The following is a 24,795-nucleotide window of genomic DNA, read 5'->3' on the forward strand; positions in this document are numbered from 1 at the left end:
ATCGCATGCTTTGAAGTGAACTCAGGGGAGAGCCACATGACCACAGCAGATTCCAGTGTGACCAGAGAGGGGCTTTACCAGGCACAGGGCTTGCATCTTCCAAGTTCTTTCCCCACATAGTGCCTTGTAGATGAGCTACAATGAATTAAATCAACTCAAACTTTTGAGTCACCTCCCACTCTGCTTCTACAAAGCTAAGAATCAGTGTGTAAATGGGGAGCAAAGAATGAGCTCTAAATGAAAGTTATTACCAGAAGTAAAATGAAATAGTCCCCAAAACACTCATTCTAATAAGGAAAACATTTATGGAAATATTTTTATATTGAGGCTCCTTTGAAAGAAGAGACTGTTCATTATTGGAAAATATAATACTAATCATTTCAGGGGTGTGTGTGTGTGTGTGTGTGTGTGTGTGTGTGTGTGTGTGTCTGTGTGTGTGTGTGTGTGTGTGTGTGTGTGTGTGTGTGTGTGTGTGTGTGTGTGTGTGTGAATTTTATCTTCCGGCTCAACATCTCCTTCTACTGGCCCAAGAATAGAATCACAGCTTGCATTTATGAAATAAAAATTGATTACTATAAACCTAAGTATTATGTCCTACATTTAAAATCTGCTCTACAAAATGAAGGCAAGGGAGACTACAAAGTCAATAGTGAGAAATGGGGATAAAAATATTGTTTGGGGTCAAAGCTCAGAGACAGGATACAAAGGTTACATAAAACAAGTAGATCAGACTTTCTGAATCAACAAGCACTAGAGAAATGTTATAACATTCATGAAAAATTACAATCCCATCTATCAAAACAAAGCACCCCTATATACACACACTCAGCTCTCAGTCATGCACGAGTAGATAAGTTCCATTGAAATGAAAATTTTTGCATTTCTTTGAAATTGGATTTTGAGAAAGTTCCAAGATAGAATGTCTTATAGGGTTTTCTTATTTAATGATGTTCTCTTTCATTCTATATAGACAATTTAGGCTCTGATTTTCCCTTAGAGAATGAAAGTGTATCAATGAAGGATTAAGTTCAAGTAAAGACTGACATCTTTTAGTTACCCAGGATAGTTTTACTTAAACTTTCATCTAAACCTATTGCATAAGTAGTTTTCTAGGTCAGTTTAAAAAAAGACAGTAAAAGAAGTGGATAGATTTTGGGAATTTTGGCCTAATTTCAGATGAACTCAATAATTCTGTAAGCCAAGAGTGAGTTCTTATACATTAAAATTTTGTCCACTGATATATGGCTGACATTTACCTTGACTTTCTTTTTGGAGTTTACCTCTTAAAACACCAGCTAGTTTCAGCATAAACAATTTGTGGAAAGAAAAAAATGCTCACAATTTGATTTCTATATATTTGGACCATATGTTTTGTTGGAATAATACAGAGTACTTAATCATAATATACCAACAACAAATGCTAAAAACAAAAGAGCATATAGTTTGGGGGTTTTTTCCCTCTATGCTTCCTAGTGAAGAGTGTTTTATTATTATATAGGCATGTAGAAATGCTTCAATTATATTAACAAAGCATTCAAATCCCTGAACTATCTTGACCATATCATGAGTGATTGGATAAGCAGTGTTAGTTTGTCTTGAATGGAAAAAAAGAACCAATAAAGTCATTAGTCCCATCTAAAGTCACATGGCATGCTCTACTAAAAACAAAATCTTCTGAAAAATAAAAATACCTCTTGTTGAAAGAACTAAATAATTCAAAAGAAGGACATTTATTTAGATAATAAGTATATTTTCACTGAAATTAAGTTATAGGAAAATTATCTTTAAAAAATTAAAAACCTAAAAATGATCTCCTAAGTCTTGATATTTTCTCCTTTTTCTAAAGGTTTTGGTAGAATGGATATAGAAAAGATATTTTAAAAAATAAGAGGCCCTGATGTAATGAATAGAGGGTAACCTTGGAGTCAGGAAAATTTGAATATTGAATTCACTTTGATTCCGTCAAATACTGTACAGAACATAAGTATTCCAAATCATCTTATAACTCAGACAAAATACCTCCATGAGCAAGTCATATAATTTTCCTTTCAGTGCTATGGGCAATTGTCTAAATATAACAAGTTACTGAAATCATAAGTCAAGATCATTAAAAACACACACAGTTTTTCTTAGGGTTCCTGATGGTATTTTTTTAGACATCATTTTTTTAGAAATCACTAATGGTTTTAAACTTGAATAAACATCAAACACATTGATTGCCCAATCTTTCTGTACTGGAAAGTTTGACAAGATAACAAACTCCCCATTTTTGGATCAGTTGATCCATCCATTTGACAACATCATCAACATAACCATGAAAAATGCAGAGACTAGATTCATTTTCATATCCTTTTAAATAGAACCAATAAAATAATTCCCCTATTTAGTACTACTTACTTATTTTTAGATCATTTAAGAAAACTCAAGGAAACACGGGCTATGACTATATAATATTATTATAGTTAGTTAATCAGTGAAAATTCTAATCAACTATCATTTCTAAGGAACATCAGAAAACCAGGTTGGCTGATTTTTAATGGCTAAATTGACCACATGCTTGACAGCTGAAATAAAAGAAAGCATTCTATCTGTGAATTCTTTAAAACTGGTGGAATTTTTTTCTATAAGTACCATGAACATCATCAAAGTAGAATATGGATGCTAGCATTAACATGGCTCATACCATGCCTATAATGGACAGAAACAACCATTTTACAAGCAATTTTATTTACTCAATCAAAGCTTGGATTGCCCTTATCTGCTTTTATCAAACTACACATCCCCAAATAATAATGATTATTATTCAGAGAGGATTTCACAACAGATTTGTGAGATGTGTAGTAGACATCATTATAGATGATTTTATAGATGAGAAAATTGAGGTTCTAGTAGGTTCAATAACTAATCATTAAGGCTCTGATAATTTAAGCAAGTAACCTATGGTCTTGTAAAGAGCAAGTTTAAGGTTAGGGTTCAACTCCAAGTTATCCAATATCCTTTAAACTACACTGTTCATCCTGAAATAGTTGTTTTTTTCATCTCCACCTGTGAATATTTTTCTCTTCTTTTAAGGGGATATCTCTTCTATGAAGCCTTCCCCAGTTTCACTTGTCAAAGTATTCTATTACATCTCATTCTTCCCATATGATTCTCATAATAATTCATTTGGACCTCAACTTTTCCCATATCTATTCACATTCACTTATTAATTTAGCATTTGCTTATTTATGTTTTGTTGGTTTTTGTCCTTCGTTTTTGAAGAAGATCAATGATATCATAGGGATGTCTTGACTTGAATATGAATTGGATTTAAGTTTAGCTGAGCTGTACAAAATCATCAGACTCACTCTCTCTTCATAGCCATCAAAATCCAATGGCAAGACAAAAGTCAAGACAACTGCTGATGGCCCTGGATGCAGTGAATGACCTTGGAATGATTTTGGCATTTTAAATGTCTGCCTAGACTCTAAGTGCTACATAGTACCTATTACAGCCTTCATGGCTAAGGGGACTACTCTTGATACAATGTAAGTTTCTTGAGAAAAGAATATGTTTTATTTTGGTCTTTAGGAGCCTAGAGCCTTACACAATACTTGTCACATAATACATATTTAATAAATGTTTGTGAATAATGTTTTATTATATTGTTCTGAAAACTGGTCATATTGTTTAAATATAACTTTACATGACTAAAAATTGTTTGAATCCAGAATGTTGCGCTGACCTCAGTAACTGTCCAGGAATACCAGCAAAGCCTGAAGAAATTTTGGATTTCCCCAGGTCTTGGATCAACCCAAAATATTTGTGTTTTGAATTCTCTCACCTAGATCTTGTTTTGGATCTATCCAAAGTTTGCATTTTGGGTTCCCTTGTGCTTTGGTTTTTCCAAAATTTTATTGAATATTTACATTTACTGATATCCATCTCAATTTATTTTGCTTTCAAGTTTTCCTCTCAACAAATTTATTTAACCACATGAATATAGTTTGGGTGATGGTACCCTCCCAGAACTTAGAGGACAGGAAGTCACATTTTCTTCATCTCTACCAAATAGTCTTTTTAAAGCTATTTCAGTTTGGGAGGTTTATTCTCACACATTTATTGATTAATTATACTAAACATTCAGAATTAGTTATATATGTTTATGTAATTTGCATTTATATAATTCTTAATAGTTTATGTTATAGTTTATAGCGTTTTATAGTAGATATTGAAATGTCCTTATTATAATGTATTACAATATCCTTATATGTTAAATAAGGATATGTTGTATATGTGTACTCATATATGTATGAGGTTTACATGTATAAATATGATTTTCACCCATGCATATGCAAGTGTATTGTGTAACATATGTGTATGTATATGTATACACACATATGATATGTGGTATATGTTGTATGTATTCATATTGTGTTTACATAAAATTTCATGCCTACATAATGTAGCATGTATTCTATATTATGTTGTATGTACACATATCTCAGATAGACATATACATGTTATAATGTACTGTGTGTCATTACATGTAAACCTATAAATATGTTATTTGCATTTAATATATATAATGTATATTTACACACATGCCATATACACATATAAGATCTGAAATTTGTGTTCTTATAACAAGTCTTTAATGTCAGAAAGTTATTCTGTAGAATAAATTATGCCTTTCTTTGCATCCTCTCACTTATTAGAGTGCCTAGAATATGAGTTTAATAAATGTTTATTGACAGACTGATAAATATTTGGTTTTTCAACATTTATATGTGTACATGTCTTATCTTTCCTTTTATGATAAATTATAAATTCCTTGAAAGCCAACACAGTGTCATTTTTCATCAATGTATCCTCAGGGCCAAATAGCATAAATAGCAAATGTTTGTTTAATTGAGTGACCATATTAATTTTGAGTGACCATAGTTTAATTGAGTGACCATAATTAATTAATGCCACATTAACAAAGGACTATACAAGTTCCTGAGCAAAACATGAGGATAATTAAAATCTGTTAGAAATGTTGATCACTCTTATAGTAGGACTAAAGCGGGTTTTATTGGCCTGGGATCTTGAGGTTTGTTGTTCAATTTCATGGGGTCCATGAACTTGGGAAAAATTATGATTTTATCTTCACTTTTGTAATATTATGTATTTTATTCTATGTATTCTGAGAAGAGGTCCAAGAGCTACTCTAGAATGAAAAAGATGTCTATATTAAAAAAAAAAAAAGGGTTAGAACTCCTTGACTAAAGAAACACTACCAAACAAGACTTCTAAATATTCAAAATTGTCTCCTTGACTTGCTTGTCATAGCTGCTGCAAATCCTACTATTCTTTGAACATCATTTCACTATATTTCAGAAGTACTTTTTAGCAACTCTTGACAGAAAGAAGCCATTTAGCAATGATAAGATACTACTACTACCTTAAGGTTTATGAGTTTAGATAATTCTCAACAGATAGTTAAAAGCAATTCACTTATGAATAAGACATTCAGCAAGTAACTTTCTAATGTACTAACTTTGACAAAGACATAAAGGGGAGAGAGTAAGAAACAGTGGGAACAAAAAGGTCTAGAACCAAGATCTTTGCACTGCTCTGGAAGGGATTCTTCTAGGATAGCCAAATGGAAGTGTGAAATACTAAGAGAAGGATGGATGTGGAACAGCATGTTATTGAATGTAAATGTTTCCAATTTGGCATTTTAAAATGTTTGTTAGAAAAAAAAGGAGCAAGAAATATAGAGAAAAGGCAGCTGAATTTGGAAGTATTTAATCTGGAGTTACATAAATTGAATCTTAATCCTGTTTATGATCATTATTAATTATGTGACTTTGGGTAAATCACTGTTAATCTTTTAGGACAAAAGTTTCTTCATCCATAAATTGAGGGAGTTGGATTAGATGATATCTAATGTCTTTTCTACCTCTGATACTCACATATATTTAACATATCATCTAAATATTTAATATATTCAATCTATAATCTAAATCTAAGTCAATTTAAATATTCGCTATATTGAACTACCTAAATGTAATATATAATTTAATATTCTATTCATTCTGTGAGCTAAAGTCAATATATAATTTAAATATTAAATATAAATTCAATCCATGATCACATTCAATATGTGATCTGAATATTATATATACTTATATATATATATATATTCAATCTATGATTTAAAATTAGTTTTAGAATTGTATAAATCTCCTTCTTAGGTGTTTAAATATTCATAAACGTAAGGTACTTTTTATACATATCATGTATATAACTTGGCCCAAAGTTAATAACACAAAACAATTGTAAATTTTTCTAGGAGTGGAGCACATAAGCAATGCTACTCAGATGAAATATGACATGAGTTGGTTTGTCAGAACAATCCCAAATACATTCTCAATTTGCTTTTCTTTGTGTAGAGGGCATATATGTTTATGAAATGCAATCAGGAAAATAATCTCTAAGAAATCCAAACAGAACCCAATTATATCTCTTTGACTTTAATATCAAAGTGGCTATGGTAATCCAATTGACTTAGGATTCAATGTGTCTAGAAATGTTTTAAGACACTAAATCTGAGACAAACAATAAGCATGATAAGCATGAAAATTATATAATCATGTTTATGAAATGTTCTAAACATATCTGACAAGCTTAAAAGAAGCATTTAGGTCACTTTCTTGTAACTACCATTACTTCAATCTTGTTCTTGCTATATGGTTTCCATATGAACTCCCACTGATCTCCAAAAGGCATATATGTAAGAATACAGGACAGTGCAAATTACAATTCTATTACTTCATCCTTAATATGACAATTTTACACATATGCAAAGATTCCACATTGAGAGGAAAAAGCATCTGTAATTTGCTTTATTCTCCTTTGCCTGCCTAGTAAACCATAGTGCACAGAAAGCAATGAGTACATAATATAAATTGGATGATTTCAACTAAAGTATCTTAAATAGCATTGTACTTTCATGGCATTTCATATTTACTCAGAAAATTCCATCCTTCATGCCAGATATTTTCACATTAAATGGAAGACAAATCATAATTGAGTAAGCATCTATGTCTGGGTCTACCATTACCCTGAGAAACCCATATGAATATTTTGCATTCTAAGGCTGTCAGAAAAGAGGAAAATTATTTCATAAAGTTCACAGACATAGACTTGGATTGTAGAAGTCACCTAATACAACCCTATAATTTTACAGATGAGGAAAATGACACTCAGGGAAGTTAAAGGTGTGGAGATGCAGCCTGGCATCTCATCTTGCTGGTATCATAGCCACAATTACTAAATATCCGGGGGGGAAAATGTTGCTATCAAAGTCATTGGCACTGTCAGATGGTTCAACAACCAAAAAATCTGTGGAAATGACATTGAAGAAGGATTACCATCAACTCTGCAGCTGTATTCTGAATATCAGATTTACAATGAAACTTTACATATGTGTTGTCTTCTCATTAGCAAGTCAATCAGCAGGTCAGTAAGCACCTATTCAACTTGTTAAATGTTTATGATATGCCCAATCCTGTGCTAAGTGCTGGAGACAGGCCCTCCCCCCAAAAAAGGAAAAGACAGTCCTTTCTTTCAAGTAACTTACAATCTAATGGGAGGATATACTTAAATATACAAGAATAGAAGCAAAAATCTATGACTTCAGATGCCTATATGTAAATGTGCAAAACATAACAAAATAGAAATATATCCTAAAGCTAGGAAACTAAGTTGATCTCATGAGATTTGATGAGATTTGGTTCCACTCTACTAACCCCTCTACTAAAAGTACCTTCTCCAAGGATATCTTAATCAAAAACCCAAAGCCTTTTTCTCTGGCCTCATCCATTTTCACTTCTCTGAAACATCTGACACTATTTGCTACACCCCTTATCCTGGATATTCTTCTTTCTCTGGGCTTTTGAGACACTATTCTGTCTTGGCTCTCCTTCTACCTTTTTTGGCTGCTTTTAAATCTCCTTTGATTAATCAGTTATCTATGTCTCACCCTTTAAATATAAATATTCCCCGAGGCTATTCTCTAGACTCTCTCTCTCTCTCTCTCTCTCTCTCTCTCTCTCTCTCTCTATATATATATATATATATATATATATATATATATATATATATATATATATATATATATATATATATATATATGTTTGTGTGTGTGTGTGTGTGTGTATGTGTACACACCTGATATCCAGCAGTTAACACCTAATATCCAGCCCCAGTTTCATTCCTGATCTTCTAGATTGCATAATCATTTTCTACTGAATATCTCCATTTGAATATCCTATAGTGCCTTAAACTCAATGTGTCCAAAATGGAACCCTTATTTGCCCCTAAACCTGCTCTTTAAACTTCTCTATTTCTATTGTAGATACTACAACACTTGGGTAACTAAGTTGCACAGTGGATTGGATGCTGGGCCCAGAGTCAGGAAGATTTTCTTCCTGAGTTCAAATCTAGCTTCAGACACTGATTGTGTGATAAGTCTAGTCACTTATCCCCATTTGCTTCAGTTTCCTCACTTGTAAAATGAGCTGGAGAAGGAAATGGCAAAAGATTCCAGGTATCTTTGCCAAGAAAATCCCAAATCACAAAGCATCAGAAATAACTGAAAAAATGAGTGAACGACAACTATAACTCTTCCACTTACCCAGATTCACAATCTTGGAATTGTTTGATTCTTCCTTTTCCCTCACCTCCATATCTAATCAGTTGTTAAATCTTTTTTATTCTACTTTTGATGGGGGTTGAGGTCCCTTTAAGATTCCTTTCTAATTGCCCAACCGATGGCTGACCTTGATTCACAAATCCTGGTCAAAAGCACCCTTTGAATATCCGGGCCCAGCCCCACTATCAGCTCAGCTTCCTCCAGCCCTCACCTGATCTGAGCTAACTGAAAAGCCCACCGAGAACCTAGGGGTACCACCCATCTTCTTCTAGGTATAAAAGAGGTGAGCTGGAACTCCCTCTTTGCAGGAGCCCTCCCAGCCAACACATGGTATCCTTCTAGCCATGTAGGGGTTCCTGCCCACCCAGCGGCCACCTCTGGTCCTGGTGTCTTTCTAACTGAGCTTTACTTCCAAACTTCTACAATAAACCTTTTATTTATCAATCTAGATTTTTGGGCCTGTAAATTCATTTACAGGGGACACTGCGCCTCATGGGATCATCTATGCGCCGAGAAATGGGGTTCCCCCTTTCCTTTCCCTCATTACTTTCACAATCTATTTCTAATTCACCCCCTTCTCTCTGCTTATATGTCTAACACTTTAATTAAGATATTTAGCAAATCTTACTTTTCTACAGCAATATTCTCTTAATTTAATAATATATTTATTAAAATTTACTCATGCTACTCTACTCTAGTCTCTCCTCTCTCCATTTCATCATCCTCCATCTGCCAAAAGAAACTTTGCAAATAGATCTGATCATATTACCCTTTGACTCAAAAGTCTTTAATGGTTCTTTATTGTAGCTAAGGTAAAATACAAATTTTTCTACCCCTCATTTAAAGCTCTTCACAATCTCATTGCAGACTACTTTTCTAGCTTTATTTTACTCCCCATTATGCACTCTATGTTCTAGCCAAACTGGCTTACTGTTCTGCAAATTTGAGATTTCATAATACATTTCCATGCCTTCATAAAGGTATAACCCAGACATAGAATCCTCAATTCCACCTCTAAAATTAGCAACCTTCAAAGCTTGCCTGGCATGCCTTCTCCTATGAAGAATTTTTCCTGATTCAACTGTTTGGTCCCTTTTTCTCTCCCCAAGTGATCTTGTGCTCAATTATCCATCAGATGTTGCAGCATCCAGAAGAACACATGCCTTATGAATTCAGAATTATCCTTGTTTGTTTTAATCTTTGCATCATAGTCCCTGATACTATGTAGCATGAAGGATATACTCACTAGAGTTCATGGAATCAAATTGTTGGAACCTAGTCTTCTAATTCCCTATTCACAGTATTTCCCCTACATTATATCTTAATAAACTACTACATCCAACCATTGCAGCAAAGGCACTAGGAGAAAATGAAAGTAGCCATTTCATTCAGGGATTTATAACTGATTTTAGATTAGTGATAATTATTGAGGATCTTATTTATTAAAATGATTTTCAAATATGAAATATGAATGTTATACATTGTATTGTAACTTCAGTATTCTTTTCCAGTCTTAAAGTTCAATCTAATTTTTTTTTGCTAAGATGCACTTACTTGAGTTCTTCCCAGACTTCAGCTGCAGTGTGTCCTGACAAAATGAATACTTCATTCATATCATCTGTCAACATGTTACAAGAGTAACCAATGTTCATGGCAGTTTCTGATGAGACATGAAAGGCAGCTCAGTTAATAATTATAATATACAAAGCATATCATATATATATATATATGTATATACACACAGATATAGATATGATTATATATACACATACATATATAAATATGCATGTATTTATTTGCACATATATAATATATAAGTTCCTTAATTATAGGTAGGGATGATAAAATATTCCATTTTGCTAACATTTAGAATTATTCAATGCAACAACTACTATGTGTGGATACTACACTAGACTCTGGAATCATCAACAAAGTAAATGGTTCAAATCATGCCTAAATATATAGTTCAATAACTCAGTTATACCCAACTCTTCATGACCCCATGGGCTGAGGCACTTCAATTCAGTTCACGGGGTTTTCTTGATTAAGATTCTCTAGTAATTTGCCTTTATTTTTTCCAGTAAATTAAGGCAAACAGAGCTTAAGGCTTTTCCAAGGTAACACAAGAAAGTGTCTGAGACTGGTTTTGAACTCAGATCTTCCTGACTTGAGACCTAATATTCTATCCACAAATTCAATCTAACTGCTTCCAAGGTTTTGTGCCTTGCCCAGAGTTACACAGTTAGTAAATATCTGAGGGTGAATTTGAACTTAGCTTTTCCAGTGCTCTATCCACTGAGCCACCTGGTTGTCTCTCCTAAATATAAACAATATCTAATATATACACATAATTCTTAGTTGATGTTTTGGCATAGTAAGTGCCTAATAAATGCTTGCTGACTATTGATAGATTTCCCCTGTAGGTACATTAATGCTTCTAATTATGAATGAGAATTATTAGAAAGTTGTTACTTGTTATCTTATTAATTGATTTTATCAGATTAGTGCAGTGTAAACATTTTGTGATTGTTTAGGGTACTAAAAAATTAAATAATATTTTCATGGTCATACAGGTCAAAAAATGGATTTAACTCATGTTTCCCTAATTCTAAGGCTGACCCTTCTATGCCTTTCCCTGTTCCTCCCCTCTCTAAATCCACCTAATGACATTCCCAACTTAGGATTTTAACCCAATAGAGTTGGTTTGTTGTTCAAAGACACTAGAGTAGTTTTCCATTTCTTCTAGCTTATTTTACGGATAAGGAAACCTAGGCAACCAGGATTGAGTGATTTGTTCAGACATACCAGTAGTAAGTATTTGAGATCAGATTTGAACTCAGAAAACTGAGGCTTGACTCCAGGGCCAGCCCTCTCTCCATTTTGCCACCCAGCTGATAGAGCTAGATGGAACCTTCAAGACCATTTCAGCTAATTTAATTTATGGAAGCAGAGACAGAAGTAAGAGACTTTGTACCAGACCACAAAGCTATTTCATCAAAAACTACAATTCTAACTTCTAATCCAATGATCTATCTGTAACTAATCTTCTGATTAAGAAAATAAAACAAGCTACTTAATTTAATTGTAATGAAAATCTTAATTGAGTAGAAGTCATATGGAATGGTGGTTCTAGTTAATTGAATTTTCTAGTTTCCTGAGAGTAAATCTGCATAATAATATGTTATGCTGTATAATAATAGCATTTGCCTCTCAGAGTTGATGTGAGGACCAAATAAGAGAATATATATGAAGTACTTTAGCCTTAAAGTGATAACTAAAGGCTACTATCATTACTGTTCCATGAATGACTGAGGATATGACAATGCTCAAGAGTTTTCTTTCTGAACCTTAATTCTCATTATAAAGTAACAGAGGGGCCACTAAGCAACACAACAGAAAAATGCTAGACTTGGAATCAGGAAGACCCGAGCTCAAATATGGCCTCAAACAGTTACTATAAATTCTGGGCAAGTGTGATATAAAAGGCTGAACTTGAGTTGCACTGAGGTCCGACCACTTAAGGCTAATTACCAATTGGACAATACTCCATTAACATATGCTTGGAGAATCGCCCTGCCCAACTATTCTATGCTGACTCAATCTGTGGGTACAGACAGAGAATTGTGAAAGGGATCAGAGGGTGGAGTAAGACAAGCGGGGAGTCACTTTTTGGTGGTGGAGAGAGAGAAAGAAGATATGGAGATTCCTATGTCCATTCCCCTAACTGCGACCCCAAAAGACCAAGAATAAAGATCAATGACTTATGCTTATCCTGACTCTGGCTGATTCTAAGGTATCCAGGGTACTAATTTGGTCTTCACAGTGTGATCCTGGGCAAGTCATTTAATTTTGTTGGTCTCATTTTCCTCATTCATAAAATGACATGAAAAAGAAAATGGCAAATCATTCCATTATCTTTGACAAGAAAACTCCAAATGGGGCCACAAAGAGTAGAACACAATTGAAGTGACTGAAAAACACAACAAAGAATAGTGTAAACAGATTTAGAAAATCTAGGAGATCCTGCTGAATCCAAACTATTGAAGTTTGAGAGTCTTTTTTATTGTCTCATATATAAGCTTTTACCCCCTTTAGACTTTTTTCCTATTAGAAAAATATCTAATTTAGCATCATTAATTGGCTTTCCTCAAATAAAAGCTTTACTGTAATAATTTTCTTCACTGTATAAAAATATCAATATAACATCCTTTCAAGTTACCTTGTTTGTCTCCTGTTAAGACCCAGATTTTAATGTTAGCAAGTGATAAATTAGCAATAGTTTCAATAACACCATCTTGTAATTTGTCTTCTATTGCAGTGGCACCTAGTAACTGTATTGAGAAAAAGAAAATTACCAACATTAATAAAAGTGCATTCTCAAGTAGAGTTTGAAAGGCAAAGGCACAGCAAATTACAGGAATGGATTGTTGTAGCTACCACCCTCATAAATCCTAGTGCCCAGGTGAAAAATAGAGTGGATATCCAGGAACATCTCAAATGATCTATTTGGCATTCAAAGATTTCATAATTTATTCCTCAATCTAATGACACTGGTCTTAACAAGACACTCCATATCTCTAGGCTCCCACCATTTTCTCTGGTTATCCTCCATGTATGCAACATTCTTCTTCCTCTATTCTGACTTGTGAATTCCCTGACTTCCTAAAAGTTCCATTAAAATCCCTCCTTCAGAGGGATTCTGTATCAGAAGACACAGAAAGTATCTACATTGTATTACAGTGTACAATCTGTATTAATTCCAGTGCCTTCCTTCTGTTAATTCTCTATTGATCCTGTAAACAGTTTGCACTATATATATATATATTTGTTTCCAAGTTGTTTCCCCCATTAGACTGTAAGATCCAGGAAGGCAAGAATTATCTTTTACCTCTTTTTTATCCCCAAAACCTGACAGAGTGCCTGGCATATAATAGACAAAATAACCATGGATTGATTGATGCTAAGGGAGACAAATAAAAAATGCTGTGGAATATGGTCCTAGATATGTCAATTAAATAGGTTTTGTATCTACTGATAAGCAATAGGTACAAAACCTTTTAAAAGATCTATTGTATGATATCAGCAATAATACATCAAACTTTATATTTAGCTTTTGGGGTTGCCAAATTGTATACTTTATCCAATATTACCTCCTTTTTCCTTCTCAATCTGATCTTGACTTTGAAATTCAGATGTCATCCCCCATCTCTCTTAACAATTCTACTCCAAGGAACCAACTACAATACCTCCTCATTATTCTTCGCAGCCTATTGACATGTGTCCACATAATCTTTATACCTGTTGGCCTGACTTTATTCTTTCTTCATACAATTTGGAATAGTCTAAGAACTTATTTGTTTCATGTATTTTTACAGAATTGCCTGGGGTGGGGTATACCATATGGTATACCTTCCCTTCTGGCTTTAAAAGTTTATGATTCCAAATCTGGATCCAATCTTTCTACAATCTATAGTCCAAATAATCCATCATCTAAGTGAGGAGTCTACAGTCAGTAATATCTGATTCTATGCAAATAAAGCAATATTATGACTATATTACTATATTATGTATGAATTATAATCATTGCAAGGTGTAGCATAAAGTCTATGAGTACTAACTGGATGAAGACATTGACATAAATAATCAAAACCAAGAAATACTTTCTTCCATTACATTCCATAAAAAGCAATAATAGGCGAAGCACTATATATATGACATATAGGTTTGGAGCCTGTCTCTCTAATTATATGATTCTAGAGCCACTTACTTCACTCAGTCAACAAGTATTTATTAAATCTCTTTTCAATGCTAGGCACTGCGCTAGTGGCAACTACTGCCAGTCTCAATTTCTTTATCTGTAAAAATGGATTAATAGTACCTGAAGCACTTGTACTACAGGTTGTTGTGAATATCAAAAATTACAACATATGCAAAGTACTTTGTAAACCTTAAAGCCCTGTATTTAGATTGACTGAAGCTAAGGGAGATAGAAATTTTAAAAGTTTTGGGAGGTGGTCCCAGATATGAATCAACTAAATGGGAACACAATTTATTACAGTTGCTTAAACTATAGAACTTCATGAGAAATCTATTGTACAAAGTCAACATGAATATAGCTATCTGGTAAAATATATCTGTTATATCCTGTAATGCTAAGAAGACTTAAGGGTCACTTTTCTTCTTTTCTAGAAGACAAACACTAAATTTCCCTGACATTTGAGTTGCATAGACATCAATTTTGGAGGGAAAGAAATTGCTTCAATTTTAAGCAATGGTCATAGCAGAGAAGAAGAAATTCCCAGACCTTTAGAGATGAAAATAAGAATAGCTCAAATATATAAATGATTTTTAATATTTACAAATTATTTTCCTCATAGTAACCCCATGAGGAAGATAATCCAGTTTACTAATGAGGAATTTGAAGCTGAGTATCCTTTAAGGAGGCTCCATATTATTTGTCTGTGGTTATAAAGCTAATTAAGTGACAGGGTCGTGAATTGAACAAAACCAAAACCCAAAGGGCAGAGGGCAGCAGATAGTCCAAAGGGTCAAATGTGGTCTAATGGAGTTTCAAAAGAACCTAGCAGAGACAGAAAAGATTCTCCTCATTATAAGATACCTGACTGCCTACCAAGTTGTCTAGTACCACAGTTTTGCCTTACAACAAATTTCTTAGACCTATGAAAGGAAGCATGTTTCCAAGCTGAATAAAGAATTAGGAGTCAGCCACATATACTACTCTTTACAAAGTTCTAATTTTGTAAGTGGAAGTCTATGGCAGCTCTAGTAGCATTATTCCCCACCAAAAAAAATGCATATAGAATAAACTCAGAGACAACATGTAAAAATGTGTAAAATGTGATTTGGTGTTTAAAAAACAACAGCTACTTTTTACAGCATCATTTAATCTATAGCTTAAATGTGTCATATTTTAAAATTCATATCAATCTATCTCTGAGCATATACCATCATATCTCTTTCAATTTCTTCATATGCTGCAGCAACCCGTTCATCTCTCTTATCAAATACCCTGTTTGCCTCTTCCAGTAATTTAAACCATTCTTTAAAGTATTCTTCATTTAGATTTCTGTATGCAATGGCCAAGGTCCGAAGCCCTTCACCTCCAAATTCCTACAACAGAAGACAGACAAGTAAAAACAGCAATTAGGGTATTCTCATGAAATATTTTGTATTTTAAATAGAACACTGCTTAACAAATCCTGAAATAAATGCAAAATTCTTTTTGGAAATGATAGAGTTTTTGTTTGTTTGTTTGTTTGTTTAATTTCCAAGGGATTTAAACAGTCAAGAGAGCTAAAGATTACAAAGAAGGCTATCAAAGTGTGATATTTTAAATTTTTACAACTTTTTCTTTTCAAATCATATGCATAATTTTCAACATTCAACTTTGCAAAACCTTGTGTTCCAAATTTTTTTTTTCTCCCTCTCATCCACCACGCCCTCCCCTAGATGGCAAGTAATCCAATATATGTTAAACATGTGCAATTCTTCTATATATATATTTCTACAATTATCATGCTGCACAAAAAAAGTCAGATCAAAAAGGAAAAAACTGAAAAAGAAAACAAAAATTCAAGCAAACAGCAATAAAAAAGTGAAAATACTACACTGTGATCCACACTCAGTCCCCACAGTCCTCTCTTTGGGTACATATGGCTCTCTTCATTTTGAAAGAAAACATCATATTCTGCATTTGCTTGACCCATTGAATAACACCTAACTAGGTCTCTTCTTGTCCCTAAAGAGAAGGCAAAGACTTTTATCTTGACAACCCCAGCTCACTCCTGAATGAAAGGGCCTCTACTACTCTTAGAAAAAAAAGGAAAGATATATTAATGAATGATTACGTCACTAGTTTAAGTAATTTCTTTTTTCAGTACTGCCTCCCTCTTCAACCCTGGAGCTGGGCATTGATATAAAATTGAGGGCAAATGGGGAGAAAGATGCAGCAAGACATGAAAAAGGCACAAAGAGATTGAAAAATCATATCACTTTACGCAGTGTTTGTGTGTATATATATACAAAGTTTAAGTTCTGCATCCCTAAATAGAAATTCAACAGTTTCTGAAAATCTGCCTACTGCCCATTTCAACACATTGGCATCTATGCTGAATGATGTGTTCTAGAGGCCCTTCCATGTTATATTTCATTTATCCCTATGTACACAGGAGTTACTAAGTGGCAAGTAGATAGACCACTAAGCTTAGAATCAGGAAGATTTGACTTCGAATCAAGCCTCAGATGCTTACTAGCCTCAGTTCTTCCTTTGTAAAATGGGCACACACTGGAGAAGAAAATGACAAGAAAACCCCATGGACAAAACCTTTGAGGTCATGTGAAACTAAATATGACAGAATAATTGAACAAGATAGAACTACAATAGGTTATAGAACCACAATAGGTTTTATTAAGGATAATTATAATAAAATTCACTCTATAATGACACTATTTTTTTAAAAAGCAAGTTAGCTATTGCTTGAGACAGATTTACATGTAACTTTAGTCTCTTTCTCCTACCATTTGCATTAATTGTTTCAAAAATAAGAACTAAATTGGTGAGACATAACAATTAAAATGATATATTGGTCTTACTGTATGAGGATGTATTCTGATGGAAGTGGAAATCTTCAACATAAAGAAGATCCAACTCACTTCCAGTTGATCAATGATGGACAGAAATAACTACATCCAGAGAAGGAACACTGGGAAGCGAATGTAAATTGTTAGCACTACTGTCTATCTACCCAGGTTACTTATACCTTTGGAAGCTAATAATTAATGTGCAACAAGAAAATGGTATTTACACACATATATTGTATCTAGGTTATATTATAACACATGTAAAATGTATGGGATTACCTGCCATCAGGGGGAGGGAAGTGGAGGGAGGGAGGGGATAATTTGGAAAAATGAATAAAAAAAAATGATATATTGGTCTTAATAGACCTTTTATAAAATTATATCTAAATTTTAATTGTTTTTATACTCAGAAACTCTAGATTCATTTTTTTTGCTAATTCAAACTCATTCAATGAACATTATTTTATTTTGTTATGTATAAATATATATTAAAGATATATATATATATATTATATAATACTTTACATTTACATAGCATTTTGCAATTTACAGAATACATTCACATATATTATCTCCCATAATCCTCACAAGGCTCATCTAGGAACTATACTTCTCTATGAATGTTCGAATAAACAGACTATCTCTAAAGGATACAAAGTACAAGTGAGGAGAGGAAGGGAAGGAAAGCGAATACGAGCTTCTTAATCTCTGTGCTTTGAGAATATTTATCATTGTTTTAAAACTGTGCAGATTAAAATTCATACCTTGAAAAAGAGTTCATTAATAGCCACTGATTTTACCTGGATTAGTCTTGTATAATGTAAAAAATAATAAATTTTTGAGTTGGATTCAAATCCTGACTCATTTCCAACTATCTTTGTGGCCCTCAACATAGCCAATTACTATAGGGTCTTCCATATGGAGAAAGGAAATTTCATCTGAAAAATGAAAAAGTTAAGCTAGAAGACCTCTAAGGTCCTTTTCAGCACTAAATTCTCATCTCCTTTTGATGGGGGTTGAGGTCCCTTTAAGCTAGGATCTTTTGATTCACAAATCCTGGTCAAAAAGCACCTTTTTGAATTCCAATGATATCCGGGCTTTCCCTAGCCCCCACCAGATCTGAGCTAACTTGGGTTTTCCCAACCCCCACAAACAATTTCTTCCTTATCTAAAAAATTCACTGAATTCTATTCAATGCTGACCCTGGCTGAAAACCAGCCAGGAGCCTGGGACTCCACCCACCTTCAAGATTATAAAAAGGGAGCTCTGGGGCCCAGTCTCTTTGCAGGAACAAACATGGTATCCTTCTGGTTCCTGTCCGACCAGTGATCACCTCTGGCCCTGGAGTCTTTCTATCTTTACCCTTATTTCCAAACCCCAAATAAATCTTTTTTTATCAATCTAGGTTTTGGGGCCTATAAATTCCTTTACAGGAGACTCTTATGCCATCACTGGACTATCCTTGCACCAATCCAAAAGAGGTTCCCCCTTTCCTAACTCTCATAATTTTTGCTTTAGTAATCATTTTTGTATGATTTTTGCATTATAAGCCTACTGATTGCCATTATTTATTTCCTCATTTAACAATTCTCAATTGTCAAAATCTGCCCTGAAAGGATACAATTTGGTAGTATTTGAAATCAAAAGAGATGACTTTGGGTCCTAGTTATTACCCTTTGCCAAATGTTTCTGAATATCAACACTCTTTTATAAATTTGGATAGCTAATAATAGCTATATTATCTACACCATAGGATTTTTGTAAGGAGCAGCACTTTGTAAATGGGATTAGGTTTATGCAAATGTGACATTATTATTATCATTATTATTATTATTATTATTATTATTATTATTATTATTATTATTATTATTATTATTGCAAATGCAGTCAGGCTAAATATCAGCCTACTTTGGTAGGTTAAAAAGTCTGAGTTGTTCAAATGAGACTTTTAGCTCACAGTAACTATAAGAAAGAACTCAATTAAATATGTTTAAGATTGGATAGCTTATTCTGGCTATGATAGTCACATTTAATAAGCCTGATAGCAAAACTATCAAGAAAAGGCAAATCAAATGAATAAGCATTTATTAAGTATCTACTATATACTAAGCATCAGATTAAGCACTACAGATACACAGAAAAGCCAAAAAAATAAAAAATAAAAAAAAATTAAAAATCCAGTCCTTCCTCTCAAGTTATTCATGATCTGGAATCCCTAGTGGGCTAGAAACCTAGTTAGCTTCTGCCCAGCAACTAGAAGCTTTGCCCAGTTAACTGACAAAAACACATCTTTGCCTGTGATTTACAATCCCACTGGGCAATAACATTTCTTATGTCTTTAAAAACTTTGAGCAAATTGTGAGGGCATTACAAAGAGACTAATTAAGTTATTTCATTAAGTAAAAATGTAAATTTTAATGAATATTTTACGAGGTCTGCCACATAAATTAATTAAAAAGCAATAGATAGAGTACCCATGAACAACAATAAAAAAAAAAAAAAAACTGATCAAGAGTGAATTACAGCAAATAAACAATGAACAAATTATTGTCCCTTCTTGGGAAATAAGTAATTTTCAATTTTAAGATGTGGGGAGAATGAAGATAAGATTTTTTATTGTAATGCATAAGTATATGAAAATTCAGGATACCAACATTTTAGCTATTAAAAGAATTCAATGCTTGTGATTCCAATGCTATTTTCTTTAATTAAAAAAAATGTAGGCCTTCTGGAAAAGATTAAAAGAAAATCAAGAAAGCTCCATTGCAAAGACAAAAACAATAGCTATGTTTGTAACCAATATTACTAAGCCATCATTCTTTATACTCAAAGTCAGACAGTTTTTTATTTGTTTGTTTTTGAAAGATTCAGAGAATGTTTTATATTAAATATAGGACTTGACAGAAAACATGAATACACACACACACATACACATACACACAAAATAGCAACCTCCCTGGCCTCCCAGTCCCCAAAAAATCATAAGGAAATAAGAGCTTTATACATTTTCCCTTAAAGTTCATATTGGGTTAAAAACAGAACTCAAAAGAAACAGGATAAATAAACTTTAATTCCAAGTTTTGAAAGTGAACACTTTTCAATTCCATTTATAGTCTTTCTCTTTTAGTAGAAATTTTCAAAAAAAAAATAAATAAAAGATTAACATTTACTCAGATAATGTGCTAATTCAATTTCCTCCTAAGTCTTTTATGTAACACATCAATACTTAGGAAATTATTACAGCTATTGTTGAGTTTCTGTTGGGAACACGCAAGAGCAAATGATAAGAAATAACTTGTCTCCCAAGATAATTCTAGATGACTCCAGAAGAATTCCAGAGTCTGAAACAGAGAAAATACAGATAATAACTATTTTTCAATTGTTAAAACTTAATCTCCATTAAAGTCCAATCGTGACTTCTCAACGTAAGTAACTAGCTTGACATAGTGGATGGAATCCTGAAACTAGAATTAGAAAAACTTAAGTTCACATCCCACTGTGACCTGGGTAGATACATAACTTTTTTGTGCTAGTATTATCATCCTTAAAATGGAAACAAAAACACCACTACTAAAAATAATAAATGTAGAACTGGAGGGGACCTTTTGAGACCAGCGAGTGAAACATTCTGATTTTATGGATGGGGGATCCAAGGAAGGTCAGGGAACTAATGTTAGATGATAGGTATCAGAGAAGGAGGTGAATCCAGATGTTCTGATTATAGTACCAATTCTTTTTCTTTTCTTTTTTTTTTTTTTTTTTTACTGTGTTATAGCATCTGCTTCACAGGATTGTTTTAAGGATCAAATGAAATGTTTCATAAAACTTAAGTTACTATAAAAATGGAAACTTTTTTTTTTCTTTAGCCCAGAGGAGGGAACTACCATGTAAGGAATTCATTACCTGACCATAGGGTCAACTATTCCACAGCTTACAATTTTAGAGAGTTGCCTGGGGCATTGTAGGATTAAGTGACATTTCCAGAATCACACACCCAATATGCATGAGAGACAGAATTTGGCCCAGGTCTTTATAATTCTATTGCCAGCTCTCTATCACTATACCATGCTGCCTTCCATACAAGTTACTTTCATTATTAATCTCAAAAGCTAGGTGAATAGAATAGTCTGCCATGCTGGAAAATTTCTTAGTATTATTCCAGAAAAAGACCCGTTCTGTGTGTGAGCTAATTTAGCTTTGAATGGAGGGGCTTCACAGCACTGTTGCATTTTTTGGTTATTGCAACCCAAGACTCAAAGAAAAAAAGACAAAATAGTCTTTGGTTCTCTGCAGTTCTACTTTTTCTTTTATAACAAGGTGAATACCATGGTGCCAAAAGGGATAGAAGATGTGAAGAATCTCAGTTTTTAGGGTTTCCTCACTCTTAGAAGAACTAAATCAATACAATTCTGAAATTCTTATGATAAGTGAAACTTGAAGACAAAGGGACACTAAATAAAAAGATGTCTTACAGCTTATCCTGGAAGAACAAAGGAATTTGAAAGAGCTAGTTTCATCCTATGTCCAAAAATATAAAAAAATATAATTCCATGAAACAATTTATTATCTTGTCTTAAAAAGACAAAGGGAATTGATACAAAGACCACAACAAACCAAGTCAATATGCACATGAATAATTGGTGCAGAAAGGAAGTTGATGAAAAATATGTTGGAAAATATGGCTACAGCTTGAAAAAAAATATATATATATATATCCAAATATTTAAAGTCTATGAATCATGAACATTTTCAGAAGAGAGAAGGAATATGCTAGAGATAGTGCCATGATATTGCATGTAAAATAAAATTGCCTATATCTTACCAAGCAGGAAACAGTTGGTTATTGATTTAAAAGTCATGTGAGAATCAGCTGTCTGTATAGTTAATCATTTTGTTAGTTAGTACAAAGGTTTATGTCTAAATGAAATTAGAATAAAATCTAAAGATGAGAAGACATGAATGCTTTCTTAAATTTCAATCAGCCCTAATCAAGCCTTTGATGCCAAAAATCATTTATAAAACATTAATGAAGTTGATAATTGAATATTAACTGGATAGCAGAAGCACAAAGTCTAAAGAAAAATTAATTATAATAACCAAATTGGTCACAACCATTAAGAACATTCATAATGAAAGAAAAGATAAATGAATAATAGTTAATATTCAATTAATGCTTTAAGGTTTACAAAATGCTTTATAAATACTATTTCATTTTATCCTCACAACAAACTTGGGATGTCAGTGCTCTTATTATTCCATTTTACAGATGGAGAAATCGAGGCAGAGGTAAATGACTTAGGGTCACACAGTTAGTATTTGAAGCAGGATTTGAATTCAGTTCTTTCTGATTTCAAGTGCAGTGTATTGTACAGCATTCATTAAGCATTGTGTGCCAAATATTATATTACATACTCGATACAAATTTTGGAAAAGAAGACAATTTCATCTCTCAAGGAACTCCCAGTACAATTGGAAAGGACAAACCACATAGAAGAGTTCAGCTGCAAGGCAAATGAAAAATTCTGAAGGCAATGCTTATGATAAGACACAAGCATCCCTGGGCTGCATGAGGGTTATCTACCTCATCAAAGCTGATTCCTACCACTAGCAATGGAATAATAGTTCTTATAGTCAGAAAGGAGAAAGGAACTAGGTTCTCTAAGATACAAAGTGGGTATAAGGATTCAGTGTTAATCCAGGAGGAAGAAAAGGAAAAGAAGAAATTGGCCGAAAGGTTAGGGTTGGACTCTAACAGGGAAGAAGGAAGTGATGTTCCCTGGTTAGATGCCGTATCTGGCTTGGACCCTCTGGATGGTACCAGATGCTGTCTAAGGCAACCTGCCAATGGGAAGAAGGAGAAATATACCCTCCTGGAACTCACAGAAAAGAACAAAATGGAACAAACTTGTCAACATTTCTGTAATGATCATTACAATCATCAACAACAACAAAAAATTACATTTGGATGGCTCATTCTATTGAGTTCTCTTCACAGAAATTTAAAATGGCACTTATATTTCACTATTTCCAGTGGACTTATGATGTTACAAATTTTGGCATTCCTTGCAACAAGACATATTGCAAGCCATCTATACCTACCCAAATTGTACCATTTGCTTTCATAAATTCACATGGTGCTTACAACCAACATGCTCTGGACCTTCATTATGATCTCGCTCTTGCTCTCTCGCTCTCACTCTCTGTCTTTCTCTCTTGCTGTGTGTGAGTGTGTATGTATCTGTGTATACACATTATTTAGATATCAGAGCAATCCATCCATAGTAGACCATGTAGTAGTAGTAGTAGTAGACAACTATGATTTTTTCCTAGTTATGTATTATCTTAATGACATCCTATATAACTTCTGTGGAACTAATCACTTTTTAATGGGCTAAAGTTTGTTTATAAATTCCATGTACTCCTCCAATGTCATGTGGGTGATATTTAACTCCTACTCTTTAGAGATTATAGTACTATATGCCTGGCAGCTATCAATTAATCAATAAATATTACTAGCATTTACTATGTGTTGGGTACTGTGCTGTTAGGGATACAAAAAGAGGCAAAATTATCCTCAAATAACTTACAATCTAAAGGGTGAAGCAACATAAAAATAAACATTTATAAAACAAACTAAATACAGGTAAATAAAAATGATTAATAGGGCTATCCAAATTTACCTGAAGAATTACATAGTCCTTTATTTCAGAGAGAAACTTGTGATCAATAAGATAATATACTAAATGTAACCTAGTCTGCGTTCTGCCATCTGTTCACTTCTGGGACCAGCTCATTATTATCTAGATATCCCAGATATGTGTTGATAAAGTACTTCCACAAATTGTTCATCCAACCATGAAACAAAGAAAAATAGCACTTTAAAATAAAATAAGGAAAATCAATCGTACCAGACCAATTATATACAAAGATAAGCTGAGTTTGAGGTAACATAATCTGGAAAGCACTGAAGAATCACATTACAAGATAATTTAGCAAAGGAAATGAAAAAATCATGAACAATATTATTGCCCAATAAAGATGATCAAAAGAATATCAATAACTGCTAATATGCCTGTTCTTTAATCTTTATAAAATCTTTATGAGAAAGCTCTATATGCATATCCATGAAAATGTGGGAAGCGAACAATCAGGCTTTCTTATAAAATTCTTTTAAAGCAGTTCATAGCTTTATAATTCCACATGTGCCTAAAAGGAGCTGAGAATATAATATCTTACTGGGTTTGTTACTTGTTGAAGAAAAAAGAGAAAAGGAAGGAAGGAAGGAGGGAAGGAGGGAGGGAAGGAAGAAAGGAAGGAGGAAAGAGGGAGGGAAGGAGAGAGGGAGGGAAGGAGGGAGGGAGGAGGGAAGGAGGGAGGGAGGAAGGGAGGGAGGGAGGAGGGAGGGAAGGAAGAAAGGAAGGAGGAAAGAGGGAGGGAAGGAGAGAGGGAGGGAAGGAGGGAGGGAGGGAGGGAAGGAGGGAGGCAGGGAAGGAGGGAGGGAGGGAGGGAGG

The 24,795-nt window shown here is 33.5% G+C and overlaps 1 protein-coding gene across 7 annotated transcripts in view; it reads right to left on the minus strand.

Moving 5' to 3' along the window:
* ATP8B4 (ATPase phospholipid transporting 8B4 (putative)) overlaps positions 1-24,795 on the minus strand; it is a 318,510-nt gene that overhangs the window by 52,815 nt on the left and 240,900 nt on the right. For all 7 annotated transcript variants that reach the window (XM_074294471.1, XM_074294469.1, XM_074294470.1 and 4 more), the window contains 3 exons: positions 15,650-15,814; positions 12,903-13,014; positions 10,238-10,343 (listed from right to left, as the gene is read on the minus strand). In XM_074294471.1, the coding sequence (XP_074150572.1) occupies positions 10,238-10,343; positions 12,903-13,014; positions 15,650-15,814 (383 nt within the window). The remainder of the gene's footprint in view (positions 1-10,237; positions 10,344-12,902; positions 13,015-15,649; positions 15,815-24,795) is intronic.

Source organism: Sminthopsis crassicaudata, chromosome 2 (assembly GCF_048593235.1).
Source record: "Sminthopsis crassicaudata isolate SCR6 chromosome 2, ASM4859323v1, whole genome shotgun sequence".
In the NCBI taxonomy this organism is placed as follows: Eukaryota; Metazoa; Chordata; class Mammalia; order Dasyuromorphia; family Dasyuridae; genus Sminthopsis; species Sminthopsis crassicaudata.